The sequence below is a fragment of the Tinamus guttatus genome, unplaced genomic scaffold (genome assembly GCF_059628265.1).
Source record: "Tinamus guttatus ecotype Peru unplaced genomic scaffold, ASM5962826v1 Tinamus_guttatus_pri_ptg000389l, whole genome shotgun sequence".
In the NCBI taxonomy this organism is placed as follows: Eukaryota; Metazoa; Chordata; class Aves; order Tinamiformes; family Tinamidae; genus Tinamus; species Tinamus guttatus.
In genome coordinates this window covers 4,888,440-4,903,759 of record NW_028288923.1, presented here as the reverse complement: position 1 = coordinate 4,903,759, position 15,320 = coordinate 4,888,440, and the positions used below count along the sequence as shown (strand labels likewise).

At 45.9% G+C, this 15,320-nt stretch overlaps 1 protein-coding gene across 2 annotated transcripts in view; it reads left to right on the top strand.

Annotated features, from left to right (window-relative positions):
• Positions 1 to 15,320, top strand: part of ZNF423 (zinc finger protein 423) — a 185,765-nt gene that overhangs the window by 156,562 nt on the left and 13,883 nt on the right. For both annotated transcript variants that reach the window (XM_088530865.1, XM_088530864.1), the window contains 2 exons: positions 7,226 to 7,357; positions 8,891 to 9,006. In XM_088530865.1, the coding sequence (XP_088386991.1) occupies positions 7,226 to 7,357; positions 8,891 to 9,006 (248 nt within the window). The remainder of the gene's footprint in view (positions 1 to 7,225; positions 7,358 to 8,890; positions 9,007 to 15,320) is intronic.

Below are 15,320 nucleotides of genomic sequence, written 5' to 3'. Positions count from 1 at the left end.
GCTCGGGGCCGTCACGGCGGCCTCCTCGTCCCCAGCCTCGTGCACGGCTGGGCTTCAGGAGGTCTGAGCTGGACGCAGTGGGAAAGGGGCACATTGTGGTTTTGGTGTCTCTGGTGTGGAGGCTGGGGAGTGTGCCAGGCCTGTGAAATGAGTAAAAAAGGTTTTACACTCCTTTAAACTTGGTTTAAAGCTTTGCATGTTCTAAAAGCTCTTGCCTATTCCAGCGGGATATTTAATAAGGGTATAATGATGTTTTAATTTTTAATTTCGCAAGAAGCGTAGATGCCAACTAGATAATAGTTATTACTGTTTGTCTGTATGGAGCTTTTCAACGGGATATTGTCAGCAGAATCACAGGACTGTTGTGTTCTTGTGTGCAGTAATGCAGCAAGCTGCTTCGGGATTAGAGAAGAGGGTGGCAAAGAGAGCAGGAGTTAAAACAGCATATTCAGATTTATCAGTGATGAAGGGCACAAGGGACACCGTGCAGGAAGCAGGCTCTACGGCCACAGGCCTGGGTTCAGGCTGTATTACGTTCGTTTTAGCAGGCATTGGTGCTTGAAATAATATAGCTGTGAATGTATCTAACCATTAAAATCTGCAGCTAGGGTTGAGTTGTGTGGGAAAGCATGCAGATTTGTTCTTTATTATTAATCTGTAGCTATCGTTATTGGTTCGTTAGCTCCGTCCAGACTGCGTGTAGGCACATGGGCTTGCACACTCGGACAGTGCGTGTTTCTGTCTTCCTGTGCTAGTGAAGTACCAGCTTGCACTTTCCTGGGGGCTGCTGGAGCACCTTCACAATAGTTCATTAAGGAGTACCAGTCAGGCTCATAATTTTAGCTCATAAGAAGTTTTAATATAGGCATTTTCACAGAAGAGATGATAGAGTGCAAAGTTACTGTGCTAAAGTGCGGTGTGCTTCTATAAATTGTCTTTATGCAATTTCTTAGATTAATTTCTAAATCTAAAATAAAGCTACACAGTCAGGCTCCCTCTGGGACTCTGCAGTCAGCAGATAGATGGTGCACAACTCTGTGAACTCCCTTGAACTTCCAGGTCTTATTTTTCTTGTAAACTGAAAATTAAGCTGAAGAGGACAGGCTTGGCAGCCCCATCTTATGTATCTGAAGTTTAACCTCTCCTTTATTAAAGGACTGGAAGTGCAGAGGGTGCTGCCTGCCATGGAGAGGTATTGGCTCTTGAGCGATCTCCGAGAAGTCGCTGTTACATTCAATAGGAAATTCCGTGCAGTCTCATCCTGAGTCCCTCGGGGACCGTGCTTCTTTTTAATGGTCATTTTAATATTGCAGTGTACTGACATGTACTGGAGGCAGTGAACTTACAAGCTACCCTATAAATAATTTGGCATCTAATTCTGCATATTTTGAACTCAAGGCCCCCTGAGATGATGAGAAGAGCTTAAAGCCCGTGTGTGCTTGGGCTAATTTAGCCTGGAAAAGAATATACCTTTTGAGGCCACAGATGTGCATGACACGTGCACCGCGATAGATGTTAGCGTGTCAGCAGGGACCCATGGGTGCCTCTTCCTGGTGCCCGGGAGATCCCATCAGAGATCCTGCATCTTCTCCCTCCTCATACTTGCCTTGATTTCCAAAACTGAGCTTCCCCATAGAGCTTGGAGCAGCTCTGGGACTGTCCATGGGAAAACTATGGAGGATATACCCATATACCCAATTTTCATGAGTCTGGGGCAAAAGCAAAAAGCCTCTTTGAAGCTGTATGTCTTTTTGTCTGTTGCCCTTATGTAGTTTCTAGAAAGATCGAAGTCCCCCTCTGCATTATCGGTTTGCATTAAGGTGATGTTCCTAACCACGGCAGACAGCTCTTGCATCCCTCGAAAACTTACAATAGTAGAATTGTGATCAGAATGAAGCAGGAATGCAAGGTTTTATTAAGCTCCCCTCAGCTCATAAAGGACATGGGAGTCACGCCAGGCGCAAGCACACGGATGTGTTTCCAAGCAGAACCGTGTTTCAGCACAAGCAGTGCGGGTAGCAGCGCTGAGCACCCCGCTGGGAGCCCCAACGGCCACACCGGCCAGGGCCAGGACACCAGCCCCTTGAGCCCAGCCTTGGCCTGCTGGGGCTCCCACCAGCACTCCCGGCCCCTCCAACCCCACTTTGCCCCTGCCAGGGCCCCTGGGGCTGTGCTGGGCCCCAGGGCCACGCTGCCAATCCTGCCATCAATCCTGGCCTCTCCGACCAGGCCCTGTTTGTCCTGGGGTACGTGGGGCTGTGCTGGCCGCCTCGGGCCGCATTGCTGGTCCCACCAACAATCCCAGCCTCTCTGACCCAGCCTCGGCCGTGCCGGGGTCCCCAGGGCCCTGCCATCAATCCTGGCCTCTCCAATCCCGGCTGTGGCTATGCTGGGCCCCCAGGGCTACACTGCCAGCCCCACCATCAATCCTGGCCTCTCCAATCCTGGCCTGGGCCGCACCGGCCGCTGGGGCTGTGCCACCAGCCCCACCATCAATCCCGGCCTCTCTGACCCAGCCGGGGCCGTGCGGAGCCCCCGGGACCTGGCCGGGGCTGGCCAGGCTTGGCCGTCGCTGTGCAGCACGGCTGGAACCACGTCCTGGGCAGGGAATGGGGGCCCGGTGCCTCCTGTGGCTGCGTGGGAAGTATCAACAAGGGTGATGTCCGAACGCTTCATCCGGCCCTGTGGCTTCGTGCAACGTCCTCTTTGTCACCAGTGTGATAACAGCCAGGCTGGACGTGTCTGAATGTGCCATCTCCCAGCAGTGGTCACACTGTTCTCTCCTCAGACCTTGGTTTTATGCTCATCTAAGCATATATATATATATGTGTGTGTGTGTGTGCATGTGTGTATATATATTTTTTTAATGAAAATTGGTTACCCAGTGGTGCCCTCACAGCCACAGGAAGAAATGGTTCCTCTGCGATCTTGATTTCCACAGGCTTCTCTGATGCTATCACCTTCCCCCTTTGCTTACCTGTGTCCTGGGAAATAAATTGCATAAGTGGAGTAGTTTCATCCAGTTTTCATTTCATTTCCCCATGTTCCTAGCAATTTCTGTTTATCTCTGTTGAAATTAGCACACTCCTTACATGGCCCGTTTAATTTTAGCAGATTTATGATGTAGCGGATGGACTGAGGTTCTCCGTGAGCGCAGTATATTAATGCTTTGTTACACTGAATCACAGCATTTCAAAGTTCATTAAAAGTGCGATTAACTCTTGGACGTGCATCTCAGTACAGGAAAAATATTCCCCTTTTATTGTCTTAATTTGCTGCAGTGAAGAAAAAATATGCTGATTTTGGAAGCCGTAGTGAGGGATGTACATGGTCTTGTCAGGAGTGAGCATCAGATTGTCTTAAATGTTCCCTCAGTTTAGGACTGTTGTGGTTATTCCGTAAGGGACAATTGTGCTTTATTAAATCAAGTTGAAGAGAGAAGTTTTAACTAACAGTAAAGATGATGTTTTTTTATTGTTCAAATCTCCTATTTGTTATTGGTTTGATAACATGTCAGTACATGACAGCGTTAATGCATAGTTTTATATTGCCATTAATATAGTTATAATTAGAAATGCAGCTGATACAGTACATGGGTTTAATACAGCATTATTAATTATACTGCATCCTCGCCAGGAGGCTGCTACAGCCGGTTCTCTTAGAGGCTCAGAGACTCATTGTAATATGTATTAAATGCACATTGCTGCAGCAGAAATAGCTTTATGGAGAAGCATATTCCCACTATAAACCGGGCAGAATGACAGTGTAAGTGCTACTAAGCACCTATCAACATATTTAAAACTATCCTGCAAATGCATTTGAACTTGCGAACAATGAGCAACGTGCTCCACTGCTGCAGTTCAGCTGGGTCTGTGCAACCCACTAATCCTCACTAACAGGCAGTAAATTATGTACCTCAAAATTTACACAAATGCCTGCCTTTGACATCAGTGGGCACCACCCAGGTTTCACCTTCAGGATTCAGATAATCAGCTCTCGTTCCTACTGGCTTCCCTCAAGACCAGTATGGAAATAAGTATGTGTCTGCCAGGGATCAAATGCTTTTGGAGACAAAAGTAGGTACTGAAAACATTACAGGATACTATCATCTCCCCATGATACTTTTACACAAAGCGCTCTGTTCCTCTTTTGGCCTGACATAGTTTCAGCCTGACAGAATCCAGCAGGCCTGCTTGTTTTAAACAAGAGCATATCCTATTATTTTTTTGAGAAATGAAGTGTAAAATTAATGCTTATTATTTTGAGCTCAGAAAAAAAATGCAAGAAACCCAAGATTCCTGTTTGCAGTGCATTGCTCACTTAGTGTTAAAATCGATTGATGCCCACATAGATACACTTATGGAGAAATGGGAGAAGATCTAGCACAGCAAGCAGTAAAAATCTGCATTTTATTTTACAAATGAGAGGGGCTGCATAATTCACTTGAGTTATGTAGGTCTCTCGTAGGTGCCTGTCATGTTTTAAAAAATGGAATAGAAATGAGGGAAATGATTATCTGTTTTCCTCTAACTAACGCCCAGCGCCACATGGTTGAATGGAGCGGTGGCTGTTGGTGTGGCACCGTCAGAAAGCTGCCTTGCATGTACCTATATGATCTTATATAATTCAAGAAAGTTATTCTCCAAAGGTGACTGAATATCCCTATACATATGCTGTGCTTCCATGTAAAATAATATGCCGTAAAATGCCACAGAGAAGAGAGTGATTATAGCAGCAATTCTATCTATATCTTTGGGCATTTTCATATTTTGAATACACATGCATGAAAAGAGAAACGTTTGTCATGCTAACCATGGTACTTTTTCCCCCCTTTTTTCTTCCTGGATGGTTTTATAGACACAAGAAATACATAATGGACTCCTGTGGGAGTGGAATAAAAACCCCCACCGGTGAGGAGAAGGCCTTATAATTCAGAAGTGGATTTGCAAATCAAAAGGTCTTGCCTCGAGTGGGATAAATTTCCAGATCTGCAGGAACCCATTATGTTTTATTATTTTTCATTCGAGTTTTAGTTTGTTTGTTATGGGTTTAACTATTTAAAATACTGCAGGGATCAGCCAAGAAAATACACAGTCTTTGTTACCTAATTAAATATATGAAGTCTGCAAGAATATACTTCAATTGAAATGTTGAATATTAGATATATTGTTTTTTCAAATTTTACTGAAATTATAGGTATTTAGGCTGCAGAAGGAGCGGTCTTCTAATCAGCAGTGCGTGTCTCTGGGTATTTATGAACACACGTGCTCAGGCAGGACCAGAGGCTGTATATGAATCACTGTTTTCCAGATACCCAGTATGTGGAGAGCAGAAAATTAATGTCAAACATGATTCCTCTGATTTACTCGTTGAAGGCAGTCACTGCATTCCCCAGTATCCGCTTTGTCCTCTCCAAGTTTATTGCACCGTTACGCCGCCGTGCGCAGCGACGGCGCTCGGGGACGCGCAGGGCGCTCGGCCCCCGCTTTCCGCCTCGAGCTGGTTGCAGATTGCGCGGGGTGGGACTCCCGAGCAGGGGTCTCCTCCGAGGAGCCGGGCTGGGCGCGTTTGGAACCCGCTCCTTGGAGAGGACGAGGTGCCCATCTTTGGTGGCTGCCCAAATGGAGAGCAACAAATCTTGTCGCCTCCTAGAAATATCCCAATTCCCGGTTATGGCCACCTGGGGAATTCGTGGAGCTGCTGCTGCGGAGTCATTAGCCCTGTCATCTTTCTCTTCCTGACTCTCTTCCCTTTCCCTTCCCTGCTGTCTGGCCTCTCTCCTAAGCCACCCGTGTGCCTCCCCCGCCGGTGACATTGCATTTCCCCTGCAGCAGAGCAGCGCTTCGCCCCGCAGCTGCCTGCGCCCCGCCGCGCCTCGGCTTTTTTGTGCCTTGTCCCCGTTTCTGCCGCCGTCCTCGCAGTGCATGGAGGGCCCTTTAAGGCAGCCGCTGCGGGAGCCCCTGCGCAGCCGGGACCCGCGGCCCTGCGCGCCGCAGAGCAGGGCTGAGCCCCGGCCTCCCGCGCGGCCTCGCGGCACCAAGGGGCTCCGACATCCGCGAGCACCCAGCGCCGTGCAGAAAACAGCGATTTCCCTCCCTTCAGCCATTTTAAAGGTGTAAAAAGGGTATTTGAAAGCAATTGTAAATAAGGTTGTGGAGCTTTTGAAGGCTCGGGCTGTTTGCAAAATCCAAATGCATTTAGCAGGAGGCTAGTTTACATTGTAACGTAGTGATTTTTAGATGTCTTGGAGCTAAATGTAGAAGTTAGTGAGATTGGAAGGTTTAAAAATAAAGCAACGCGAATGCCAAAAGACAGAATTTCTGTCATTTTTAGAGTATGTTTTCATGAGAATTTCACATGTACTGTCATAATGAAGGGAAAACAGATTTTCAGGAACCATTTGCAAAAAACAATCACAAATATTTACTGATTAATATAAAGCAGATATTACAAATTTGCCTTCTAAATTTCTATCCCTCCCTATTCTGGGGAAACAAAGTGATTATTTCATGTTTACTTGTGGAAATAGTTTTAATATGGCTCCAGCACCTCAAAACCTGTTCCCAACTGCCCCGCCCCCCCCCAAAAAAAAAAAACAAGTCAGTAAATAAACACATTTTATGAAGTTAATAGTCTTGAAATAAAGGTGATTGTTATTTCTCTATCAGCACAGCTAGGGTGTTGGGACATCTAAAATGGACAGTGTATCTGATGCAGCCCTTGGAAAAATGCTTATGTTGCATGGAAATTACACATTTAAATTACATTTAATGGTCTCTCTTCAGCTTGGAAAAAGCCACAAGGTACAAAATTATGCCTGACCCTCTGCTCTGGATTGCTGTTGTTCTCTGCTAGTTTCTTGCTCTTCCCTGTACTGGCAGTGTGGTGTGAGGTGAGGGCGGCGCTGCAGGCTGCTCACAGCGCTGTTGCTTGAATTCACCCGGCTAAATTCATTTTAAATGCTGTTTGAGTATTTAATAATATATGTCCAGGCAGCGCTGTGCCTCCTGTGTGGAGCGGCGCGGTGTTGTCCCCGAGGCTGATGGCAGCCCCGCTCTCCTCGCCACCCGGAGCTGGTGCCCTGGCCGCAGCCGCGGGCCGGGCCGGTGCCGCGTCGTGGTGCCGCGAGCGGCTCCACGGGGCCCTGCGCGCGCCCGAGCCGCCGCTGCCTGCGCGACGCTAATCTGCTGTGTCACTAACAACTTGTTTCATTTGAACCTTGCAGAGGAAGGCATCAATCATGAGTGCAAGCTGTGTAACCAGATGTTTGACTCGCCGGCGAAGCTCCTGTGTCACCTGATTGAGCACAGCTTTGAGGGGATGGGAGGCACATTCAAATGCCCTGTTTGTTTCACAGGTAAGGCAGGGCGACCGAGACAAGCCTCAGCGTGCATGGCTTGATCCAGAAATGGCACACAGGGGATTTGTAAAATACTGTATTCCTTTCCCTGGGAAAAGAAATACTGTGCTTGGAAATGTTTAAAATATCACCTGTCTAAAACCAGAGCGAGAGCTGAAGAGCTGCACTTTGGTTTTTGACACCATGCAGCACTGTCCCAATGCAATGAGCTCTCTGCTTACAGTTAACAGCCTTTTTAATTGTGGGTGGAGGGTGACGGTGTGATGTGTTTCCTAACACAGCGCTTGGGAGGGGTAGGCCTGCTCTTGCAACCCTTATTCATGTGGCTAAACAACCTGGTCAGCCTGAGCTGAGACTCACGTGAGCAAAGGTTTGATGAGAGAAATGGTGCAACTGGGTGGGTTTGACAGCTGCTTTCTCAGGGGTTTCTTCAGGGCCCTTTGCTCATGGAGGCCTGTTTCCCATTCCCACTCTTCCCTAAATGCACATCATCTGAATGCCTGCTATGTGTTCATCCCCTGTAGTTCATTTTGAGCTGCCTCATAAATGCAAATGATCTTGCTTAAAGGACCTGCAGGATGCATTTAGAGGTTGCCTTTTACATGCTCTGCAAAATAGGATTTAACATTTAAGTTTTCAATATGAAAAATGAATCCCACATACATGTGTGACTGTGCTCCTCTTGGCAGTAAAGGGGTGCTCAGCACCTGTAATTCCTTCAACTTCAACAAGGGGGGAACAAGAGGAACACTTTGAGAACATACTTGTTTTGTGAGCTTGTTGTTAATTTGTCCTTTCCTGAAACATGCAACAAAATGACTCCTTAGCCAAACGTGTTTAATTCCACTGAAGAAGCTCTTTTTACATGCTGATGATCATGCATGTAAAATGAGACACAAATTGAGATATATTTTTAACCAGATAAAGTCTGGACTCGGTGGTGTATTTTACTTCCAAATTTCACTTGATAAAATCAGGACGTCGGTCCAAAATCATAATGCAGGTGCTGTGGTATTTACGGTATTAAATCACAGTCTTTTTTTGTGTGTGTGTTGAACGGACAGCCTTAAGGCCTGAAAGTTGTGACAGTCTGCCCTTTCAGACTGCCAGAAATGCTGTTCTGGGCTATGCGTCTTCCCGAGCAGGCAGTGAGGCCTCCCCTGGCCCCGCTGTCCTGCATTAAAAATGCATCCGGAGCACCTGCGGTGGGCCCAGGGCTCCCTGCAGGAGCAGTGACGTCCTTTCTTGGTTTGATGATTGAGTTCTCCTAGTTACCCGTGGACAGTGTTAGCTTTATGTGAAATATCAAAAATCTATACAGGATTTAGAGTCTGTTAGAACTAAGCTGACTGTCAGCCTGGAGACTCTAAATTGACTACTTGGAAGAAAATTCTGCAGAACCAAGTAGAGCAGGCACTTCTTCAGTAGATATCATTGGGCTTTTTAGAGCTTTTGCAACTGTAGATGTGTAGTTCAAGAGGGGATGTGTTATGTGAAGCAACCTTAACTAACCATACTGTGTTGTTTCAGTTTTTGTACAGGCAAATAAACTGCAGCAGCACATCTTTGCAGTCCATGGGCAGGAAGATAAAATTTATGACTGTTCCCAGTGCCCACAGAAGTTCTTCTTCCAGACAGAGCTTCAGGTATGTTTGCAATACGAGTAAAAGCAATGCTAAATCTGTTGATTTTTTTTTCCATGTGTAATCATCATCCTTGTGCAGCATTTAGAAAAGTGCATATGCTCCGTGTGGTTTCTCCTTCTGCTCTGAAACCGCAGAGGTCTCCCCCAGTCTGCCTCTGCCTCCCTGGGCACTGTCAGGAGACAGGGGTCTCTGAGTGCGCCTGGAATAAATAAGGCAAGACAGATATCATGATTCTTTATGACTATTTTTCTTGACAGTAGCGTTGCTACGTCCTGACATGTCTACGTCAAACTCCTCGTAAATAATTTCTTTTTCTTTATTAATAATTTAGGCACTGATTAACATACAAAGACTAAGCAAACAGCAGGATGCCCCCTCCACCCCTTCCTTGCTATTAAGTCAGAAGTAAAGGAATTTTACCTGCTTAAGTGCCGTAGCAAACTGCTCCTACAGTTGAACACGATGCTTTAATTGGAGGATTCACTAAAGCAGAGCCCGTTTCAAAGCAGCAGGTTCTTCAAACCAGGTGTTTCCCACCCCTCACACGGCCGGCACCGGGGCCTTCAGCTGGGCGAACGCTCCCTGTTAGGCCCGGTCGGACGCCGTGGCACCGAGGGCGCAGCAGGCTCCTGCAGAGCAGTGTTCTTGCCAGGAACCTGCTGCAGAGCTTGGACTTGGAAGCTCCCAACGCGAGCCCACCCGGGCCGCCGCACCGTGCGACTTCACCTGCCAGCCCCGCTCTGCACCGGCCCCTGGCAAACACAAGCTCTTATAGACTGCTCCTGCATGCCTCGTTTAAACCTATTAGCTTTATAATCCATGATTTACTTAAACTTTGGAGGGTTTTTATTTATCTTGCTGAATTCCCAAGCTGCTGCCTCTTGTGTCGTGCTGTCACGCTGTGGAAGGATGGTTGATCTTTTCACTTTGTTGATTTTATTTTTTTTTTTCTCTCAGGGGAATCTCTTCTTTCCCTTGTTCTAGCAACCTGATTTGCATAAGTGTACAAAAGTTTTAACCATACCTTGTTAATATTTTAATAAAGTCAGCAGATTTTGATTTTGTGTGTTCTCACTATGAACGTTTTATGAAGGGAACAGTGGCTTGCAAAGCCAGCTTGGATTTTTCCTCCCATTTTTCCTTTAAAGTGGTGCTTGGTCAGAATGCCAGCACGATTGAAGTGGGTGCGCTGGCTTCCTAGGTCACTGAATTAACCTTTAAAATCAAATGGTCAAAGACAGACAACGTTGTTAAATTATAGCCTTAACAGTGGCTTGTTTTCTGCAATTAAACACTTTAATTACACACTGCTTCAGTTCTGAAGTGTTGTGTGTAGCAAAATCTCTGCAAATGGCAGCTTTAATCAGATAAATTATAATTGTCATTTTTCCAGTTTTTACGTAGGATTTATGTGCATTTAAAATTTCTGTGCTTATGATAATTACATGAATAGTTTTGAATGGCTTTGGCTGAATGAAAATTTAATAGTTAGCTGCACAGTTTTAGTCCTTATTTTGGTGGTGACTCATAAATGTGTGTGTTTGATGTCAGGGATTTTATTAATTCAAATACCTGATCCAACATATGCATATAAATCAGATAAAAATGCTTGAGCCTTTTGAACCAGTCTGACTTGGCATGATTGCCTCATCAATTGCTTATTTGTAAGTTGGCTGTTCTGAATTCCTCAGCTGTTTGTTGTTTTTTTGTCAAGTAATGAAGATTTAGTATTATTTTAGTGAATCAGTTGTTCAGCCCCTCTTAACAGTTTAATCTGCATAAACCTTTCAGTCTCTTAACAGCGCCATTGTTCTTATGTGGGAAAATCACCATCCATCAAACGGTTCTGCTTGATGAATTTGACTTTTCAGTCCTGATTTTGCTTTCCCACTGCTGTAAAATAACAATTATTTCTTTTTAAACAAAAATCTGAGCCTGTGCTTTGTTATACTTATTCGTATTTTTAAGAGAAACCACTGAAAATACTTTTTAAAAAATGGAGCATTTAAATATTTCAAGAAGAAATTCAGCATGGTGAGCTTACAAAAAGGCTAGAAAAACAAGGAGAATGGGCAAAATGCCTTGCAATGGAGGAAAAAGGTAGCTCTTAGAGATGTCATGGAGTGGCATGAATTATCCCTGCTAATTTGTGAGTATTTCTTTAAACCATTGCAGTAAACACAAAGGACGCCAAAAGGGCATACATGTGCTATGTGACAAAAAAAGGTTGACGCTGTGAGTGTACAGTTTAGTGCTGGGGCAAATACTGCTTCAGCAGCAGCATTAACATCCTTGAAACACCCTCCCTTCTCCTCTGAAATGGTAGTTGTATTTTAATATATGTTTATGCTTTGCGGTTTACCCAATCTGCTGGAGCCCCCCGGCTTAGAGAGCTCGGAGGAGCAGCGCTCGCTGTGGGCCCTGCAGCGCGAGCCGGGGGCAGATCCCGCGGGGTCAGTCACTGAGGTTGTGCTGGTGTTACTGCCACAAAAGAAACAGGATGTTATTCAGTTGCTTGCATTAAAAATAAGGAAAGAAAACCCGGCAAGGTGAAGTATAAAACATAATGAGAATAGTCTGTATTATATCCCAGGCAGGACGGAAGGAAAATCAGTGCTCCGTTAGAGCAGCAGAAATCGGAGGAAAGGCCAGTAGCAGTTCCTCGATTTTCACATCCTCACTTCACAGTATGGTAGTTTGTAAAGATTGACTTCTATGAATATGATGAAAACTTCTCCTAAAAAGCAAAATTTATGCATATTTTTATACATGTTTTATAGAACTTCATGTCTATGACAGTTCATTGCTCCTTCTGAAACCTGAAATGTTTTTACTGAAACAAGTGTAGACTTTTTTTTAGAAGTTAAACTGTAGTTCGCTCAAGTCTCACTCCTACTGCAGAAGAAGCAGAGCCTGATTCCTAGGACCTGCATTACAAACTAACCATTAGCTTTGCACAAACTGCAGAAGCTGAAATGGCACATGGGACATTCAGGCCTAAGAAGTTGAACTGGCTCCTTGATGACCAACACATTAGTCTTTGCTACTTGCTACTTGAGCCATAATGGGGAGCCCTGCCAACTCAGGAGATGGGTCAGAAATTATGCTACCCAGTGGGTGTTGAGAATTAGATGTGTGCTGTTATTCCCAGGTGAAATACACACCCTTAACTGCCTGCATCAAGAATTACTTTAAGCAAATTGTGACCGAACAGTGGTTTTTAGAGGAAACTTGAGGAGGATTTCCATATGTACTCCTTTGCCACATGGTTTTTCCAAAGATCCCTCACATAATCGAGGAAGTATTTGTATTTAAAAGACTAATTCCTGCTGTTTGCTTATGTACTGTTAATCATACCATTTCCTGCAAAATGATTACAATTGATGAAAACTAAGGCAAGGGATATAATAAACAATGCACAAATAATCCAGGTCCCAAAAGAGCAGGGTACCTGCCAGGTCTTTCCTAGCACAGGTGTTCAGGTGTTTTATTGCCTGCTATGAATAAAAGGCTTTCTTTTCTGTTCAGATTTGGAGATATGTCAAATCACTAAATTTAGGGAGCTTCACTGGAGAAATTTACTGTAATTTTAAGCGCCCGGTTTCTTTAAATGTACATGTGTCTAAAGGATAGTGGCTACTGTGGCTCATTGGCCAACAGTGCGGTTTGTGTCCCTCCCTTTTATTTTATGTGAAAATCTGGCAGTTTTTTATATCCATGCACAGGCATGAACTGCTGTACAGAAATTATACTCATTATATTAATAATGATTTACCATGAGTGTCCTCCAGGGGCTGGATTCGGTCCACATCAAAGTCCTTGGGATTCTTTCTGCTGATTACAGCAGTTTGAGCCCAGAGCAGGTTGTCTTTTTGTTTTTTTTTTTTTTAAGCAGTCGGCTTTTCACGTCACCTCGCTGTTGGGCCTCTCTGCTCTCGCGGGCCGCGCGCTGTCCGGGGGAGCGGGGCACGGCAGTGGGAGCCTCCCGGCTCAGGGTTGCCGTGGGGGCTGTCAGCTGAGGCAGAGCCTGTGGAGTGTCCGTAGGGACCGTGATAGAAACACCCAGCAGAGCCACAAAGGTGATGAGGGGCTTGAAGGTCTCTCTTGTGAGGAAAGACTAAGCGAGCTGGGCCTGTTTTAGCCGAGGGAAGAGAGGACTCAGAGAGGATCTTATCAACATGTACAAATAGCTGAGGGGAGGATGTAAAGAGGACGGGGCCAAACTCTTCTGAGTGGTGGCCAGTGACAGGACAAGGGGTAATGGGTGCAAGTTGAAACACAGGAAGTTCCACCTCCGTGTAAGGAAGAACTTCTTTACTGTGAGGGTGACAGAGCCCTGGAACAGGCTGCCCAGAGAGGTTGTGGAGTCTCCTTCTCTGGAGATCTTCAAAACCCACCTGGATGTCACCCTGTGCCACGTGCTCTGGGTGTCCCTGCTGGAGCAGGGGGGTTGAACTGGGTGATCTCTAGAGGTCCCTTCCAACCTCAACCATTCTATGATTCTGTGAAACACAAGGCTAGGGTATTTTGAGGATGCCACAACACAGGGCAGTGGGTGGGTGGCAGGGCAAACAGGATCTTAAATGTGCCCGTGTATCAGAGCAGTACTTTCTGATATGTATTTTTTGCTGTATTTTAGAATTTGTGCACGACTTGAATGTTAATCACGAGGAGCCTCTTGCTGGAAACAAACCACAAGCTCTAAATTTCATATGAAGTGGCAACAAAATTATGTGCAGGAATAATTGTTTCTGCTAATTAACTAAATTTTAAACAAAATCTGTCTTTGTCTTTTGGCTGTTGAAAGGCTCTTCAGAGTCTGTTGTCTATCTCTGAATTTTTTTTTTGAATGTCACTCACTCCTCCTTTAAAATCCTGAAATTGACATAGGCAGTTTTTCTAGCAGATTTGGCTAACATTTCTTTAAAAATGTTGCTGTGGTGCTTGGAGCATTGTTAAATTTTAATTATTAGTAGTTATAAAGCTAATAAATTACAAGAAATCCAAAATCTATTCAAGCCATATTGCTGGGTTTCATTCAGACACAGCCAGATAATTATAACTAACAATAATTAAAAATTGAAAGTGCTGTAGGCATATACCCATCATATTGAGTCTGCCTGCCTGAAAGTCCTTTATGGACTGCAAAACTGGAGCTGTTGTCACAGGAGTAAGGAATTTTGCCTACTAGGTTTCTGGGTTTGCTCGTAGACCTTTAAATTCTGGGGAGATCTGCAAATCTCGGGTTAGGAGCAGCTGCTGCAGCGTGCGAGGCTCGGGAAGCCGCGCGCAGGCTGCGCAGGGCGGTAGCAGCCATGCGGGACGTTGTGTGCGCGCCGTGCTGGACGGCTCCTGGGGTCTCGCGGGGTTAATGCCAGGCATAAAAGCAAGGGGTGTTTGCTGCCGTGTGCCCCTGGGGCTGTGCCAGCACCTTCCTCTTGCACACAGGGTGCGCAAGTGCCCGGGGCCAAGGCCAGGGCTCCGGGGGCCCCTTCCAGCAGAAGGCAGAAAGCTGGATTTGCCCCGTGTTTGACACAGTGACAAGATGCAGCGTTTTTTGTTTGGAGAGCAGATTCTGATCCACATATTGCTGCCGCTTCATCATCCCTGGGGCCTTCTCGGTGAGATGCAGATAGATCTCACGAGATGGCAAAGCCTCACCTGAGATGAAGCTTGGAAACGTCCAGGGCTGCGGCAGTCTGTGCCGTAACAAAAGAGAGTGCCTTGGTTTCGCGCAGCAGCGGCGTGGCGGCTCCGGGCTGACGTGCACGTCGCTGCGCGCCTGCGTGTGCGGAGCACGCAGCAGCCAGGCAGGGCATGGACTGAGGGGGGAAAGGAAAAGGAGGCGGCAGGTGAAAGGCGTCGCTTGAGTCATTAATGCACTTAAGCGCACCCAAGTGTCAGCATGTGTGGTCAAGTGTAAGGAGGCATGTAGCTGCAATGTGGCAGTGCTGGCACACAGAAGGGACTTCCTACAGCAGAGATGGCACTTGGATCCGTTATTCAGGCTGCCCAGCCGAACCCGTCGTTGCCTGTCATCTATGCCCTAGGGCAAGGGTCCAACCAACTTTTGCATAGGCATCATGCCATCCCAACAGATGGGCATGTGTGTAAGCCGCCAAGAGACAATGTATATGCATCAATTGTGTTTATTGAAAGCACAATTCCTGGTTGGAAATGTCCAAATGTCTATTTATTCTGTTCTAAGATGCCTTTAGTTAATGGATATGGAAATGCCATCTAGCATTAAACTATTTACTTTATGTATGTCACAAAATCTAAAGCAGACATGCACCCATGTGTGTGATGTGCTG